The sequence below is a fragment of the Annulohypoxylon maeteangense genome (assembly GCF_022496945.1).
Source record: "Annulohypoxylon maeteangense strain CBS 123835 unplaced genomic scaffold GGS22scaffold_1, whole genome shotgun sequence".
NCBI classification, from domain to species: domain Eukaryota; kingdom Fungi; phylum Ascomycota; class Sordariomycetes; order Xylariales; family Hypoxylaceae; genus Annulohypoxylon; species Annulohypoxylon maeteangense.
The window spans coordinates 3,118,948-3,134,239 of record NW_025953248.1 but is presented as its reverse complement, the minus strand read 5'-3'; the positions used below and the strand labels follow the sequence as shown (position 1 = coordinate 3,134,239).

At 49.1% G+C, this 15,292-nt stretch overlaps 6 protein-coding genes across 6 annotated transcripts; 3 read left to right on the top strand and 3 right to left on the bottom strand.

Moving 5' to 3' along the window:
• Window positions 1–68: 68 nt before the first annotated feature.
• GGS22DRAFT_183748 (benzoate 4-monooxygenase cytochrome P450) lies at window positions 69–1,922 on the top strand (the record flags this gene model as incomplete). The annotated part of the gene is made up of 7 exons (XM_047964123.1): window positions 69–116; window positions 169–261; window positions 311–320; window positions 448–855; window positions 916–1,096; window positions 1,146–1,527; window positions 1,593–1,922. 7 exons carry the CDS (start codon window positions 69–71, stop codon window positions 1,920–1,922), a joined length of 1,452 nt encoding a protein of 483 aa, XP_047824236.1.
• On the bottom strand, window positions 1,851–3,938 carry GGS22DRAFT_13100 (alpha/beta-hydrolase). The gene is made up of 4 exons (XM_047958473.1): window positions 3,395–3,938; window positions 3,163–3,328; window positions 2,838–3,069; window positions 1,851–2,754 (listed from the first exon to the last, which is right to left on the bottom strand). Exons 2-4 carry the CDS (start codon window positions 3,325–3,327, stop codon window positions 2,135–2,137), a joined length of 1,017 nt encoding a protein of 338 aa, XP_047824235.1. The 5' UTR covers window position 3,328; window positions 3,395–3,938; the 3' UTR covers window positions 1,851–2,134.
• A 979-nt stretch (window positions 3,939–4,917) lies between these two features.
• Window positions 4,918–7,058, bottom strand: GGS22DRAFT_13057 (alpha/beta-hydrolase). The gene is made up of 4 exons (XM_047958461.1): window positions 6,413–7,058; window positions 6,226–6,269; window positions 5,497–6,135; window positions 4,918–5,285 (listed from the first exon to the last, which is right to left on the bottom strand). Exons 1-4 carry the CDS (start codon window positions 6,518–6,520, stop codon window positions 5,126–5,128), a joined length of 951 nt encoding a protein of 316 aa, XP_047824234.1. The 5' UTR covers window positions 6,521–7,058; the 3' UTR covers window positions 4,918–5,125.
• A 1,968-nt stretch (window positions 7,059–9,026) lies between these two features.
• GGS22DRAFT_13006 (uncharacterized protein) lies at window positions 9,027–11,091 on the top strand. The gene is made up of 2 exons (XM_047958444.1): window positions 9,027–9,655; window positions 9,721–11,091. Exons 1-2 carry the CDS (start codon window positions 9,617–9,619, stop codon window positions 10,939–10,941), a joined length of 1,260 nt encoding a protein of 419 aa, XP_047824233.1. The 5' UTR covers window positions 9,027–9,616; the 3' UTR covers window positions 10,942–11,091.
• Window positions 11,092–11,633: 542 nt separating this feature from the next.
• Window positions 11,634–13,101, bottom strand: GGS22DRAFT_150788 (RING-1 like protein). The gene has a single exon (XM_047959369.1). It carries the CDS (start codon window positions 12,907–12,909, stop codon window positions 11,659–11,661), a length of 1,251 nt encoding a protein of 416 aa, XP_047824232.1. The 5' UTR covers window positions 12,910–13,101; the 3' UTR covers window positions 11,634–11,658.
• Window positions 13,102–13,243: 142 nt separating this feature from the next.
• GGS22DRAFT_150787 (EXS-domain-containing protein) lies at window positions 13,244–15,128 on the top strand. The gene is made up of 2 exons (XM_047959368.1): window positions 13,244–13,537; window positions 13,614–15,128. Exons 1-2 carry the CDS (start codon window positions 13,447–13,449, stop codon window positions 14,777–14,779), a joined length of 1,257 nt encoding a protein of 418 aa, XP_047824231.1. The 5' UTR covers window positions 13,244–13,446; the 3' UTR covers window positions 14,780–15,128.
• The last annotated feature ends 164 nt before the right edge of the window (window positions 15,129–15,292 follow it).

Sequence of the window (15,292 nt, the reverse complement as noted above, 5' to 3'; positions counted from 1 at the left end):
TCTCCCTTTTCTGATTGCCCAAGATAGACCTTCTCCGTATAACGAAGTTACCAAGATATCCCGACACGATGTCCACCGAATACATCCAAGCCGGCATCTTGCCTTTTTCTTTACTGGTATGAATCATCTTCCAATTGTATAGTTACGACTAATCAAAAATATTGCTAGCTTATTGGCCTATGGACATCTCGGATAGTCTATAATCTCTACTTCCATCCACTGTCTAAGATTCCAGGTCCCTGGATAGCCGCCATTACTGATGTATGTTTCAACGCCACTCCCCAAGCGGTTCAATACTTATAAGCCATAGGTCCCCTACTGTTGGTGGCTTATCGGAGGCCGCCAGCCTTTCAAAATGCTTGAGTTGCATAATAAATATGGCTCGTCTATTCCACCTAACTACCAGGTACTAGGTATACAAGTCCGATTGAAGCTGACCCAACACAGGCCCTATTATCCGTATCGCCCCAAATGAGGTCGCTTTTAACACCGCACAGGCATGGAGGGATATCCATACCCATAGGTCTGGCCGTCAGGTATTCTGGAAGGGTAAATTCTACGATGGTGCTTGCTTCACGGCGCAGGAATTCAACCGCGGCCTCTCAACCATCGTCAGTGAAAGAAGGCCTGAAGTTCACAAGCAGATGCGAAGTTCCTGGGCTAGTGCCTTTTCCGAACGCGCGATTGTCGAGCAAGAGGGGCTCATTGCTACCTCCGCCGATAAATTCATTCGTCAGGTTGGCATCAGGGGTTCTAGAGAAGGGGGATTCGATTTAGCGCCCCTATTTGAGGCTATGACTTTTGACGTGATGGGTGACCTAGCATTCGGCAAAGCGTTCGGCGCATTGGACATGGGTCAGTATTGAGTCTTGTGAAGCTTCCTCAGTCAACAATCAATACTAAACTACGTTATAGAGACGAGACATCCATGGGTCGCTGCTGCCATCGGTTCGTTAATGATGGCTGTTCTTGTAGACGTTCTCAACCATTATCCAACTCTGGCTAGAGGCGTTGTTCTACTCTTGAATGGAAAGTTCAAGAAAGCATTGTCAGACATGAGGACGAATGAGAAGTTTGTTTACGAAACAGTAAAGAAGTAGGTAGATCATATCAACAATTGGTTCGTTAATGCTAACATCCATAAGACGGATAGAGACGAAAACAGATCGCAAGGACTTCTTGACTAGAATCGTCCAGGAACGAGACCCTAATGTGATATCAGACAGACAGATTTCTGCTCACTCTTCTGATATAGTAATTGCGGGAAGTGATACTACTGCTGCTGGTTTAAGCGCCATAGTATACTTCTTGCTTTCAAATCCGGCTTCTCTCGCAAAGCTCAAGGCTGAAATTCGAGATACGTTCGAGGATTACTCACAGATTACATATTCCTCTACGATATCGATGAAGTATCTCCGCGCGGTCATCCAGGAAGGGCTACGCATCTCCCCCCCAGTATCTTTCCCGTTACCTCGCGACGTGCCTAGCGGCGGAGAAACAGTCGACGGCCACTTTCTTCCTGGAGGGGTCAGTATTGCCTTATATATTTCTCAATATCAAAATTGAGATGAGAGAGCTGATCATTATCGTAGGTTCATGTAGCAGTTAACACTTTTGCAACTGCCCTATCCTCGGCAAACTTCCATGACCCATGGTCTTTCAAACCAGAAAGGTGGATTGATCCTAACAATAACGATGTTCTCGATAGTAGCCAGCCATTCTCACTTGGCCCAAGGGTTTGCATAGGTAGAAATGTGGCATGGTTAGAATTGCATGTTACTCTTGCTAAGCTATTCTGGGTTTATGACTTGGAACTAGTTGATCCAACACTTGATTGGCATAAGGAAATTCGGATGGTCTCTTTATGGAAGGTTCCAAAGTTGATGATTCGTGCTAGGAACCGAGGAGTTAATATTGCATGAGGGATAGTCGTAGATGTAAGGACTCACGAGATTGCACCGCTACTTAACCCCTATCACCCCTATCTACCTACCTAGGTACCTAGTAGTTAATTATCACAGAATGGTACCAAGAGCAACTGAATATAATCCGAATCAGAGGGATATTTACTATAATCTCAATACAACCAACTCATCGCTATGTCTTCAGCTCCATCCACACCAACCCCACACCCTCACCGTCCACTCAACCTCTCACCAACAGCACACCTCTCCTCCAAAACCTCATTAAACCACCTCGTCCGCTGATAAATCGGCGCATGTCCCAAGCCCTCCACAAGCAGCGCCTTCCCCGGCATCAAGTACTGCACCAGCGTCCTGCCATGATCCACGGGAATCATCGCATCCTCCACCCCATGCATAACCATAATCCTGCCTCTCCCAACCCGATCCGCCAGATCCCGCAACTGCTCCGGGCTCTTCCGATGAAACCCCGCCGCCACAGCCTGCAGCAAAACCCCGTTCTTCCCGCGCCCAACACAGATCTCCTGCGCCGCGAACCGCGCATAGTTACTCTCGAACCTCCCGTACCCTCCCTTCGGCACTTCACACCTCGGCGTAGCTGCGCTCGGAACCTCGGCCTCGTCCGCGCCTTCGAGCCACGACTGCGGGAAACACCCTTTCGCCGTGGCGCGGATCTCGCTTTCGAGACTGCGGGGGAACAGGGTCCCGAGCCGGCCCGTCATTTCCGTGAACGAGCCCGTGGCCTCGATCTTCGCGGCTGTGCTGTGCAGGTTTAGGCTGGCGATGCGTTGGGGGGCTAGGACCGCGAGTTCTTGGGCGATCATGCCGCCCACTGTGGTGCTGGTCAATGACTGCCTACCTCGGTACACTACCTATCTAGGTTTTGTTGAAAAGGGGGAGGGGGAAGGGGCTTACTACTACCGCCGGAGACATGAAGCTGGCGCTCTTCGGTCCAGCCGATATGATCCAGCACCTCGACCAAATCGCGCGCCATCTCCGACGTGCTGTACCGCAGCACCGGCTTATCGGAGGCGCCCGCGCCGCGGTTATCGAAGATCAGCACGGAGTACCTGTCCCCGCGCTCGTGGCCGAAGTACAGGGTCTGCGGTTGCCAGTCCGCTTTCGTGAGGCCGATGCCTCCTATGAGCTACACCTTTATTGTTAAGAGCGAATACTATTTGATGTCTACCTAGGTAGGTGCGCAGGGAGATAGGAGGTTAGGGAAGATGGAAATTCCTACGATAAGCTTGATAGGTCCATCGCCGTGGACTTCCCAGCTGATATTCAGGGGCCCGCCTCGACTAGCAGCGACGGGTAAGAGGCCACTTCGGTGCGGCTGGAGTTTCCAGATCGCTGTGGGGAATGCTGGGCTCTTGGATACTTCTTCTACTGATGGGAACGCCATTCTTGCTTGAATAATTCAATATCCCTATTACATTTATGCTTGGTTCGTATAATGGCGTTTTACGTACTCAGATGATTGATTCCGAGGGAAATGAACTCCGAATCAAAGTAACTCGAGATGTGAGACACTATTCGAGGAAGTGACTGTGAGACGATAGTGTCTTATACATATAAGTTATAAAATGATGAATCTGGTGGTTCTATTCGTATAAGCATCCTTCAGCTGAAGCCTATAGCCAATTCAGCTCTAGGTTGCTCGTACGTTTTGGAATTTTATAGTGCTAATGCAATCAGAAAGCAGCTTAATGGTAGCCTAGTCCGGGGTACCGGAATTTAACGGAAGAAGCCTACGAAACATCGGCGTTGTGTAAAACTTGGCTCTTCGTATTTAATCCTTAATACCCCAGGTATTGTTTAAGAGTGAGACGAATCCGCCAAGTGACAATGCTTAGTAACTAACGTATCTCCTAGGTTCTGAATGGTCAATACCTACTCTGGTAATATACACAGCGTCGAGAAATGAAAGTGGTAGAATATCCATCATTTGAATCCGAAAACCTACACCTACACCTTCAAGCTACGTGACGATCTCACTAATTATCTAGGCACACCCGGTGAGCTACATAACAAACTGAGCCGCATCGAAGTAAGGCTTTGAGTGGATTTTCTTGTACAGCTCACAATTGTCCTGTTAAGAATGAAATTTCGAAATAATGCTTGTGATGACTCATTGGTGCCCAGGACAATTATAGTCACTCATATCCTATGATCTGGATGAATTTGTGCGGGATGACGTGTTGCGGTTTTGGCGATAATAACGTATCAAATGTTAACCCAGGCACGAGAGTGCGAAGAATGCGAAGAATAAATAAGCATATCGCCACGTTTCCAATCGGGGCTTATGAAATTGGAAATCATTAGCTTAGAGCCTTCAGCTCATAGCCGAGAACATCGTGGCTCAACTATTCTTTCATAGAATTCGTGGAATTCATGGAATTCATGGAAGATGAGTTATTATTTGTTTTCACGGTGTGGCAATGCCATAAGACCCGGACACGTTATTCGGGCTAGATCTCGAAGTTAGGCTATGGTGAGACGAAAGCCTTCAGCCGCTCATCAGCACATCTCGGGCTTACCTAAGTACCTAGGTAAACATCTGACGAACCAAAAGCTTCGAACCCCACCTTGGGTAGCTCCGGAGCTCGATCCCGCTCACTAGGCGTAGCCCTAATACCTAAGGCTTGAGACCTGATAGATTCGGGGCTTATCCATAAGGGTAAAACCCTGGAAGATAGAAAGACATTGGGCGGTAGCGAGTAAATGTAATTTTCTCAACCCTAAATCACAGGTGACACGTATGTCTTTGCTGCCAGGAACCTGCATAGGCAAGCAGGCAAGGTAATCGTGATTCACACCAGATTCAACAAGCGCAGAGAGGAACTTTCAATATTTAGCCGCAGGGATCACTGCTGATATAATCCGACGACGAGCTTCGGCTCTCCTCAATCGGAGCCGAGCCTGAGCCTGAGTCTGAGCTGTAAGCTTACTTTTTGTCATATGTGATTCGGATGCAGATGCATTGTCGCGCCTATTTAATATTGATATTAGAGGAACGCCAATCACTTATATAGTAAGTGTACTACAAATATCAATATACTATATTTCATAGGTAAGACCTATCGCGTAATCTGACGCGAGGGTAGGGGGTATCTCAGGTAAAAGGGTGCAAAACCTAATAGGCGCGGCGCTCATTCTTAGCCGTCGCCATATTATGGACGTGTCTATCGTCGCTAGGAGGGTCATGACTTCTCATCTCCGGCAATGTTAGAAACAAAGTCGGATATCGCCTCAAAATATCCCTCTTCCAATACGCTTGAGTTGTGATCACCACCCGGTAGGGGCTTCCATATTTTGGTTGGTGTAGTAGCGACTTCGTATAGTCTTCTCATGTGAGCGGGTCTGTGAGACAAATGACGTTAGTCGACGAATCAGCTGAGCTTCTCCAACTGAGACATGCCGGGATTGTAGCAGAATATTTGATTATCAGGGAACAAAATTTAATCCGTGCTCAAAAGGGAGCTCATATTTTGTGGATGGTTGTCTTGAATCATCATATGATCGATATCTTACAAAGGGTGGAGTGTAAATAGAGTCAATAAAGTTAACTTACGGGACAATCTCATCTTGGAGACCACTGAGGAATAATATCGGAACTTCGGTGATGGATGGTAATATAGACTCGCTTGGCCAAACTTGGTGACACAGCATAGTCAAGTACTTGGCCGGTGGAATGACCGACGGAATTAGAGATCGCATAGAGAGAAATGTGTTTTCGAGGACCAAGCCAACGATATCTCCCTTATGCTGATTCTTAGATACTAGCTTGATACTGACGGCCCCTCCTAGACTCTGTCCGTAGACTACAAGCTTATGGTTACTCGTCTCCGCTCGATTTCGTAGGTATTCGAGGGCGGTCTGGGCATCGCGCATCAGACCTTTCTCGTCTGGTTCTCCAGTCGATAAGCCGTAGCCCCGATACTCGAGCATGAAGACGTTACAGCCGATATAGTTGATAAGCATGCGAGCTATTGGTAGTCGATGACCAATATTGCCGGCGTTTCCATGGAACATCAAAATAGTACAGTTCGAGTTCCGGCCGTCCCTGGGACCACGAATGTAGAATGCTGACAGCTTCTCGCCATCATTGGTAGGTATAACCAGCTCTTCAAAGTCTTTGATGCCAAATTGCGAAGGTCGAGGAACGTTAGTCCGAGCATTCGGGGGCATGTGAGATGGGTAGATCAGCGCTCTGTAACGTGGGGTTAGGATGATTAGCTCCCTACATCAGATGATAGGTTGTATCGAAGGGCTTGACGGAAAGGGGTGTAGCGTTGCTTACTTTTGCTTGAAGTACAATAGGGTGGTTAGGACGGCGGCAACACCCTGGGTTACGATAGTTAGCTCAGCTGCAGCTCGGCATTGTTTTGCAATAGCGACTTGTGTGTGCCGACAAGCTCGGGCAAAGATCGAGGAGGTGGACGAAGCTGAGGTTGAGGTCTGAAAGGAAGATGACGGTGAAGGCATACCGTGGAAGCCAAAGCTGGCAAACGCATGTAAGCGGCCACGGTGCTGAGGAGCGATATTATCTGCTCCGGATAGCTTAGATGTGACGATGAAGCTCCTGAAGGAGACATGGCCTAACTAAGCAAATGCCAGTTGGTAGAAGAGAAAGAAAAGAGGAGGAAAGAATTATGCGGTATGCGGTAATGCGGTAACCAGATACAACATGAAACACACACAAAAAAGGAGGACCTTTAGGAGGCTTGCATGCGTTGAGTGGATCTATGAAGTCTTCACTTTTGGTGGTCTGTGGATGATTTGGGATTGAGATTGGATTGGATTGGACTGGATTGGACTGGTTGACTGGGTTGGACTTGAACAAATCCTCGGTCCAGGGATTTTAGCTAAGCATTATTTGGGAAGGGAAAGACCGAACCACCAGTTGGAAAATTATTAAACACCTCCGATGAGCCACAATTGCCTAGTACCTAGTACCAACTAACTGTTTCTCGTCTAGTTACAGGTGGTTAGAACCTTCCAAGTTGAAGCTTTTGAGTTTTGTTACTAAGATAATTGACAATCAATGGAGAGATTTCAATGTTCCCGACAGCTTGTTACGGCCGGCGTCCTGTGTTAAAGGTTGTCTTTACACAACAGGTTTCCAAGGTTTACATGACATGGATTTCAATGTTGGTTAAACCCTTCCTCATCACATTGATAAAGGATGATAATCACCTGCACCCTCGTGTAAAGTATTTTATGTAACGACCTACCCTTTAAGTTAAGCAGATCATTTCTAACTTCCCTCATCGTGGTGATCAATAGTCGCATTATTTCCAAGATTCATATTGGGGCTGAATACTACCTACTATATACATGTCTATGTATCTAATTGCACATGTGTATCACCAGACCGAGGAACTGATGTTGAAAACAGAAACATTCAGTTTCGTGGTTAGCGGGTCTGTTTTGGATTGAAATAGAAAACGCTAAGCCCCCGGAACTCTTCGTGAAGTCTATCGTCGTCTTGTCCCCATTCTGTTTTAACTTTCTTTAGATAGGCTTGCCTAGGCACCTCTAGGCATTGCATTGTATTGTACACAGGTATGGATGTACAATTTATTTTTATGCCATCGTTATCCTAACAGCATGAATGTTCAACGTTGGTTTTCTGGTAAAAGAGCCCTTAAGAACCAATACATATGTACAACTAGGAGCATGGATTGAATCCACCTACCTTATTCGTATTGTTTCATGCACAATGAAGCCGATCATCGTAGATTTCACTCCGTAAAGGGTTGGATCTTTTCTAGAAGAATCATGCCCGGTTGTCGGCCAAACGAATCACCATGCTTGTTACATCCAATGTTGTCCAATGCTATCCAACGCTGACGACTTGATCGCCTTGGGGGTACGAAGCTGGCTGGCGGGACCTGGCTGGTCCTGGCTGGATGGGCAGGAGTTGGGAGTTGGGTGAGCTAAACTAGCACTAGCACTAACCTGCTAGCGCCCGTTGCCAGTTGCCAATTATCCGTTGCTATCCCAAAACAAACTTTTCACATCCCAATTGATAGAAAGGATAGAGCAAGCGCTCCCCATTGAGGATTCGCGCATAACGCAGCAGCGCCCAACGCGAAAAACTTCAATGCACCCAATTTCTAAAAGAGAAAGAAAATATTTTCACAAGATCTGTAGCCACCCATTGTCCAGTCACAGCACAGAACCATATAATTGAGATCCTTCACAGAAAATCGATCAACTTATCTTTTTCTATTCAATTCCTGGAAAGCTTCAATTCTACATTCTATCTACATTCTACATTCCACATTCTGAACTTCAAATTTGAAATTCTATTCTTAATCAACTCCGCCTCCAATTCCCTTGATTCCTACTCCATCGGCCTATAAAAATTCAGCCCGCAACAATTTACCCCAGACAAGATCGTTCTCTGTTCTAATAATAAAGAGTGCCCTGACTTCGGAAACCAACGAACGCTTGGATCTGCCCCTGTTTTGCACATTGGCGCTTGGGACGTAGGCCTTGCATCCATCTCTACCTAGGTAATCTTTATCTTCATCCGGTACCGCTGGAGAGGGTCATACCAGGTTTGTCCCATTGGGCTTCGTACTACAAGCAGGTATTCATGACGACGCATTTATGCTCAGTATTGAGACCAACTATCTAGAGGCGAAAAAGACCCTTCATTCCGAAGAGTTCGTAACCCCTTGGGAAGGAGAAGACTAGTAATCCTACCATACCAGCCAGGAACCGGCTGTCTATCATTACTATATTGTTCCCGTCTTGGGAATTCTAGGCTGTCTAGGCTGTCTTCTCTGCCCTATCAGCTTTGATCCCCTTCCCCGACTTCGCCTGTTGAGGGCTAGAATACCTGCACTGCCATCTGCTATCTACATAGCACGCATAGCACGCATAGTACCATCTGCAGCCCCCAAAGGAAAGACAAAAACAGAAAACAACAACAAATTTCTCTCTCGACCACTCACGACAAGAGACACACAAGAAATTTGTACAGCTGCGCGCCAATCAGCTTTTAACATACCCGACAGCACATCAGATTTAAACCAGTTAGAAACATGGTCTCCTTCTCGTGTGAGGTAATATCGCCAATTCCATAATTTAAACCCCAAAGCCCCAAAAGCCCCAAAGCGTGCCTGACATCACGGCCCTCTACCCATCACGCCCAACCCTCCCTCTTTCGGTATCCATCTGTTTCGAGCAACACACGACATTTCGCGTTGCGCTACCGTGGAACCCCCTTAAAGATCCCTCGCGCCATCCCAGCGATCACCATTACGCACCATTTCGCACCATTCGCACCATTCGCAATCTAATACACCAACCTAGCAACCTTAGCATTGACCATCCATCATCCTTCACACCCTACACACCCTTCACACCTTCACACCTTCACACCCCTGTTTATACCTACCCCATAATATTGGAACGTATTGGAACCCATTGCCTCCTGATCTCTCTCACCCCTCTGCCCCTCCAACCAGATAAAACACACGCCCCCCTGAAACCCAATTGCATTCTCCGTATCTCTCTTCGCATCTCTTTAACAACAGTCACTTGCATCATATTCTTTTTACCATCTAACTTATACTTATCTTTCATCCCCACAGGCTTGCGGTGACGTTTTGACCAAGAAGAAACTCGACCCACATAGAAACCGTTGCCGCGGCGCTACTTTCACCTGCATTGATTGCATGGTCCACTTCTACGGCACTGACTATCGCGCGCATAATGTAGGTCGCAAGTCTCGGTCTGTCAAGTCGATAAGACAATAACATCATCTAACATATTTTATCAGAGTTGTATGACAGAAGAGCAAAAATATCAAGGTGCACTATATAAACCGAAGCGACAAAAATCCAACAACGCCGAACCCTCTGGCAGGTCTGAAACTATGGCTCATAACGCATATGTCGAGGATGTGACGGAGGAGTTTGAAAATTACCGACAGTATCAGGTATACGAAGAAGATGGAAACGAAGAGGCAAACCTGCCTCCGGAGGCACCTACTCCTCCGCCGGCTGTTGACGATGACCCGAACGTGAACGTATTCGACTTTTTGGTCGACCAGACTCCTAATATATCCCAAGTCAACCTACAATATTTTAACAACATGGCGGAAACTAGTGGCAACAGTGGCGGTCGGCAACTAGTGCGATTTGACCAGGGTCTAGAAGAGGACTACGTAGACCCGACAGGATATATGATTGACGACGAAGCGATGGCTCAATACGGACCCGATGCTGGACCGCCTATCGAGTATCAAACACCGGCACCCAAGATTCATCGAAGGAAGTCGAAGGATAGCACAGGTGAACGTGAGGTGAAGAAGGACAAGAAGCGCAAGCGGCTCCACATTGAAACGCCTGGACCGTTGGCACTCACAAAGCATACCGGAGACGAAGTCATGACCGATGCACCTGTCCTTCATTCGGGGTTAACCGGAGGTCTTAACCGTCTCATGCGCCCGTCCCAATTTCCTCCATCGCCCGATTATTCCGGAGGCGACGGCGGAGAAAATTCTCCTGCAAGCCCTATCAAGAAGACAAAGCATTCCAAGTCTCACAAATCCAAGCCTAGTCGGACAGAGACTCTCAGTGGAGGACTCAAGGCCTTCATGTCAGGCACATCTAAATCGAAGATTTCTAAGAAGCGGAAGCATTCATCGGATAAGGATAAAAAGGATAAGAAGAAGACTCGGCGTCATTCAAGCTCTGATAAGATCCCGAAGTTGATCGAGTACCGACCCAAGTCAAAATCAGGAGACGAGAAAGAAGGAGAGTCCGGTCAGATGATCCTTTACAAGCCGAGATCCGATGTTTTCCTGAGCTTATGCAACAAGGGACCGGAGAGTGAACGGGGTTGCAGTGTAAACAAAGCCCTGAAGAAATATCACCGTGAACGATCTGAATCCGGTACTAGCCTGGGCAAGTCAGTGGAGGAGAAGGAGCTCTGGCGGTCGTTACGGATGCGTCGTAATGATCGTGGGGAGATCATTTTATTCTCGATCGAGCCCTAAGTGTATCGATTGGTCTTAAAAGGGAGAGGGTCGGCGTTTTAGTGGAGGCGGATGCTTTTCTGGGAACTAATGGATGTGATACCTGAGCATGGAATGCTTGAACAAGGTGGATGGCGGACGGTGGGCGGACGGCGGATGGTTTGGGATATGTACCGGTGTCCCGCATCAAAACAATTTTGCTTCTGAGCTGGTCTTGAAGCCTCATCATTGAGGAAGTCGCATCGACGTCGCAAAGTTGGCGGGGGAGGTTCACTGGCTTGTTTTACTACCTGTACACATTTTCTTGAATGTCCCTTTAAATGTTTTCGAATATTATGCCGAGGGCAATGCAGATAATGTGGTGGATAGGGAGGCTGAAGCCAACTAGAGAAGCGTTCTCGATCGCATTTGTAGCATTGTTATCTTCCATATCAATGGATGTTATAAAATATGTTCTTTTTCATATTGCTGATATCGTGATGCTTGCATGCTACTTAAGTACATATGGCATCCTTCCGTCTCTGATGTTCGTGATATGTGTGTTAGGATGTAATATGTAGAACTGCCCCCATCCCCTATCTTATTTTCCATTAGAACGACATTCAACCTATTCCTCTTACGTCTCATCTTCACATCACTAAGCCTACTCCACCGCTACATCTACAGCTCTTACTACTTCGATTACAACACCACACCCCTCTCCCTCCCCTCCCCCCTTCTCTTCTCCTTTCCCTTCGTTTAAACAGCCTGCAAAGGCAGTATATGCTGCACCAAAGCCTCCCGCCGACAAAGCGGACACTCGGGCTTCTCACGCACCCAGTCCCCGATGCAGGACCAGCAGAACACGTGTCCGCACTGCGTCGCTGCCGGGTCCTTCAGCTCCTCCAGACATAACGTGCATTTCCGCTGCTGCCCCCCCTTGATCCATCGCATGCTCTGCGCCTCGGCTAAATCGTACCGTGGCTGCCCCCCGCCCGGCGTGTGTGTTGCGGCTAAGACGTCGATGCGGGTTGTGGGCGAGGCGGAGACGCCCGGGAGGAGGGTGTTGTTTGAGGAGTACGCGTTTTCGTCGAGGGAGACGGTGAGAGCGCCTGTGCTGCGCGCGCGGTCGGTTGGGCTGTTGGTGCCTGGGGATAGAGCGAGGGGGGTGGTGGGGGTGAGTGTGGTTAGGGTCGATTGGATGTGCAGGTACCCCTGGACGGCCATCTGCACGACGAGCAGGACGCCGAGGACTTCGTACCCGGCTCGGTCGGAGGACTCGCCTATTTTCTGCGTGAAGATGTACCGTAGTCCGACGAGACGCTTTGCGAGCTCGTAGTACGACCCGCTGAAGTAGAAGAGGGCTAGACTGGCCGCGTGGACGGGGGCATCGGAGGTTATGGAGGTTAGGTTGGCGAGGAGGTAGGATTGCAGTTTGTGCGACCAGGACCGGGGTCCGTGGGGTTTGGCGGGCAGGCTGTCGTCGTTGGGGCCGAGGCCAAGGTTTTTTTGCAGACGGGCGCGTATCCGGGCGCGGATCTTGGGGAGGAGCCGGGAGACGCCGTAGGGGGCGAGGATGCTCCCTGCGATGTAGGCGGCGCGTTTGGAGAGTGCTGGCAGAGCGCCGGACACGGCTTCTACTTGCACTAGCCCGCAGTACTCTTCGCCTAGCGTGCGGTTGCCGAGGAGGGTGGTTAGGCAGAGGTAGAGCAGGTCGGCGAGGGTGCGCGACTCGGAGGCCCAGGCGTGGGCTGATCGGGCGCCGAGCAGGTGCCGGTGGAGGTCGGATATTTGGTTCGTGAGGAGGCCTTGGAAGTACGCGTCTTTCTGGTGGGCGCGGATTATGTCGGGGGCGAAGGCGAAGGGGTATGGTGAGGCTGATGGTGAGGATGGGAGTGTGCTCGACGTTGTGGTTGGTGGTGCCGAGGTTGATGGGGGAGAGGCGGTAGAGGGTGTTGATGTTGATGGGGAGGGACCGTTGGACGGTGGAGGTGGAGGATCGTTTGCCATTGTTGTTCTAGATTCGTTTGTGATGACTATATTTCAATTTTCATGTCTGTTGAAGGAGTTATTGGTTGGAACAAAGATCTAGATATCTCATTGTATGAGTTGAATTGCTATATGTGATAAAGTTTTTGGAGTTTTAGAGGTGAAGCTTCGAATATGTGGATATCACTACAGTTGCCGTACCTCGGCGATTTGGTCAGCCGTGATTGACTTCCACTAAACAAAGAGCCAGGGGTTTCCCTCTCTTCTGAAGGGCGCTAGCGCAGCAGGGATTCGCGGTACGTAGCCTCGCCAAGGTGACGTCGCCAATCCGCTAATTTCGATAAAATCATTATCTGGCATGTACATATTCATATACGAATATTTGAATATCTTTTATTTTTTATATTTCACAACTTTGAAGAATTATCGTAACTAACTAATTCCAATTCGGCGCTTATTCAATACCACTATTTGTGGTTTATTCTACATATCCCCGTATAAGAGATTGGGGGGAATAATTCTCGATGCTAGTTATACGGACTCAGATCTTCCCGGGCCATGGACGGTGATCCTGCAGTCGAGTCGGAGCTCGACTCCTTCAGCTTGACTTTCCCTTTGCCGTACCGCGTGGCCTTCATTATTGTGTTAGGTTAGTTTTTCTACCTCACTGACTAGCCATGGTTCGAATTGACTTTAGCTTACACCTTCTCTTACCTCTATAACAGCCGTTTGGGCATGGGGCATTAACCTACACTACCTCTACCTCATCGGCATCGATGTGCCTTCTCTGATCCGGTATCCGGGCCGGCCCTCGCCGCACCATCCAACGCACCACCTGTCTACCTACCGACTAGCCACCGTCCTCTCCTCGATCTTCGCCTTCGCCCTTCTCGTCTTCTGGGTCTTCACACACCGCAACCCCGATCTAGTCCTAGCATGGGACTGGCTACCCCTGATGTACCTCGCCGTCCTCCTCGGAATCCTCGTCTTCGCACCATTCTTCAAATCGCTATCGCACGGCGGGCGCACACGCCTACGCTCGACCCTCAAGCGCATCAGCGTAGGCGGGCTCGCCGAGACAAAGGACGGCCGGTTCGGCGACATCCTACTTGCCGATGTGTTAACGAGCTACGCCAAGGTCCTCGCAGACCTATACGTAGCACTATGCATGTTCTTCCGCAGCGAAGGAGGCGGCGCAACCGCGCGTCCCGACCGCAGCTGCGGCGGCACCGTCGTCGTTCCGCTGGTCATGGCGCTGCCCTCGCTGATCCGTCTTCGCCAGTGTCTAATCGAATACTCGCGCGTGCGCCGGGGCCGGCGAACAGAGGCCACGGGCTGGGGCGGCCAGCACCTCGCCAATGCGACGAAGTACTTCACCGCCTTCCCGGTTATCATATTCAGCGCCCTGCAGCGCAACTCGTCCGGTGGCCAGCCGCCTCCGCATCATTACTACCAAGCCTGGATCGTGGCCTGCGCTGTCAACTCGCTGTACAGCTTCTACTGGGACGTGGCTAAGGATTGGGACCTCCTGCTGTTCGACAGCCAGGCGCGGAACTCGCCCGAGCTGAAGGCGTTTGGTCTGCGACGCCGCCTGCATGTTGGGCCACCTGGCTTGTATTACGTAGTTATTGCGATGGACCTGTTTCTACGGTGTACATGGAGTTTGAAGCTAAGCCCGCATCTGGGCCGGATAGCCGATTGGGAAGGGTCGATTTTTGTAATTGAGCTGCTGGAGGTGTTCCGTCGATGGATATGGATCTTCTTCCGCGTCGAGACCGAGTGGATCCGGAATACGCCTGGTAATGGCAATGGTCTGGACGCCGACAACATCCTGCTCCCGGACTACCATAACAATAATATTCAGGGCCCGAAGTACGCGGACGACGACTAGAAGTCGCGGCTTAGTTGAGTGCGTTCTGTTGCTTTAGGGATTATAGAAATGGAAGGGATGGCAGGCAGGGTGAAGTAAGGGGGATGTGGAAATGATACTTCACACCGCGGGAAACGGGATGGAGCAGGTTGGTGAGCGACTGTTCTAAGTATAGGTATCTACGTGTCGGCGTCGCGGTTGCATTGCAGGCGTTTGTTAGAATAGGTACGGCTGTGGAGGTATGAGGTTGGTTACCGCCTCCAATATATGTATAGAGTTGGGATATCCCAACCAAGCATCTATTTAATCATCGAAACGTACATATACACATGCTCATAGATGCTTGAATTAAGTCCTAACAAAACATTATACATTAGACGAATCGTGCTATGCTTTGGCTGTACCTTGACATGCACGGGAATATATAAATTAGAGCAATGATGTCCAACATATGTTCCATTCCAGGCATTGCACATTAAATTTTATTTTGGCAATGAGCTTCTGGAAAATATCAAGTATTAACATGCTTCATCT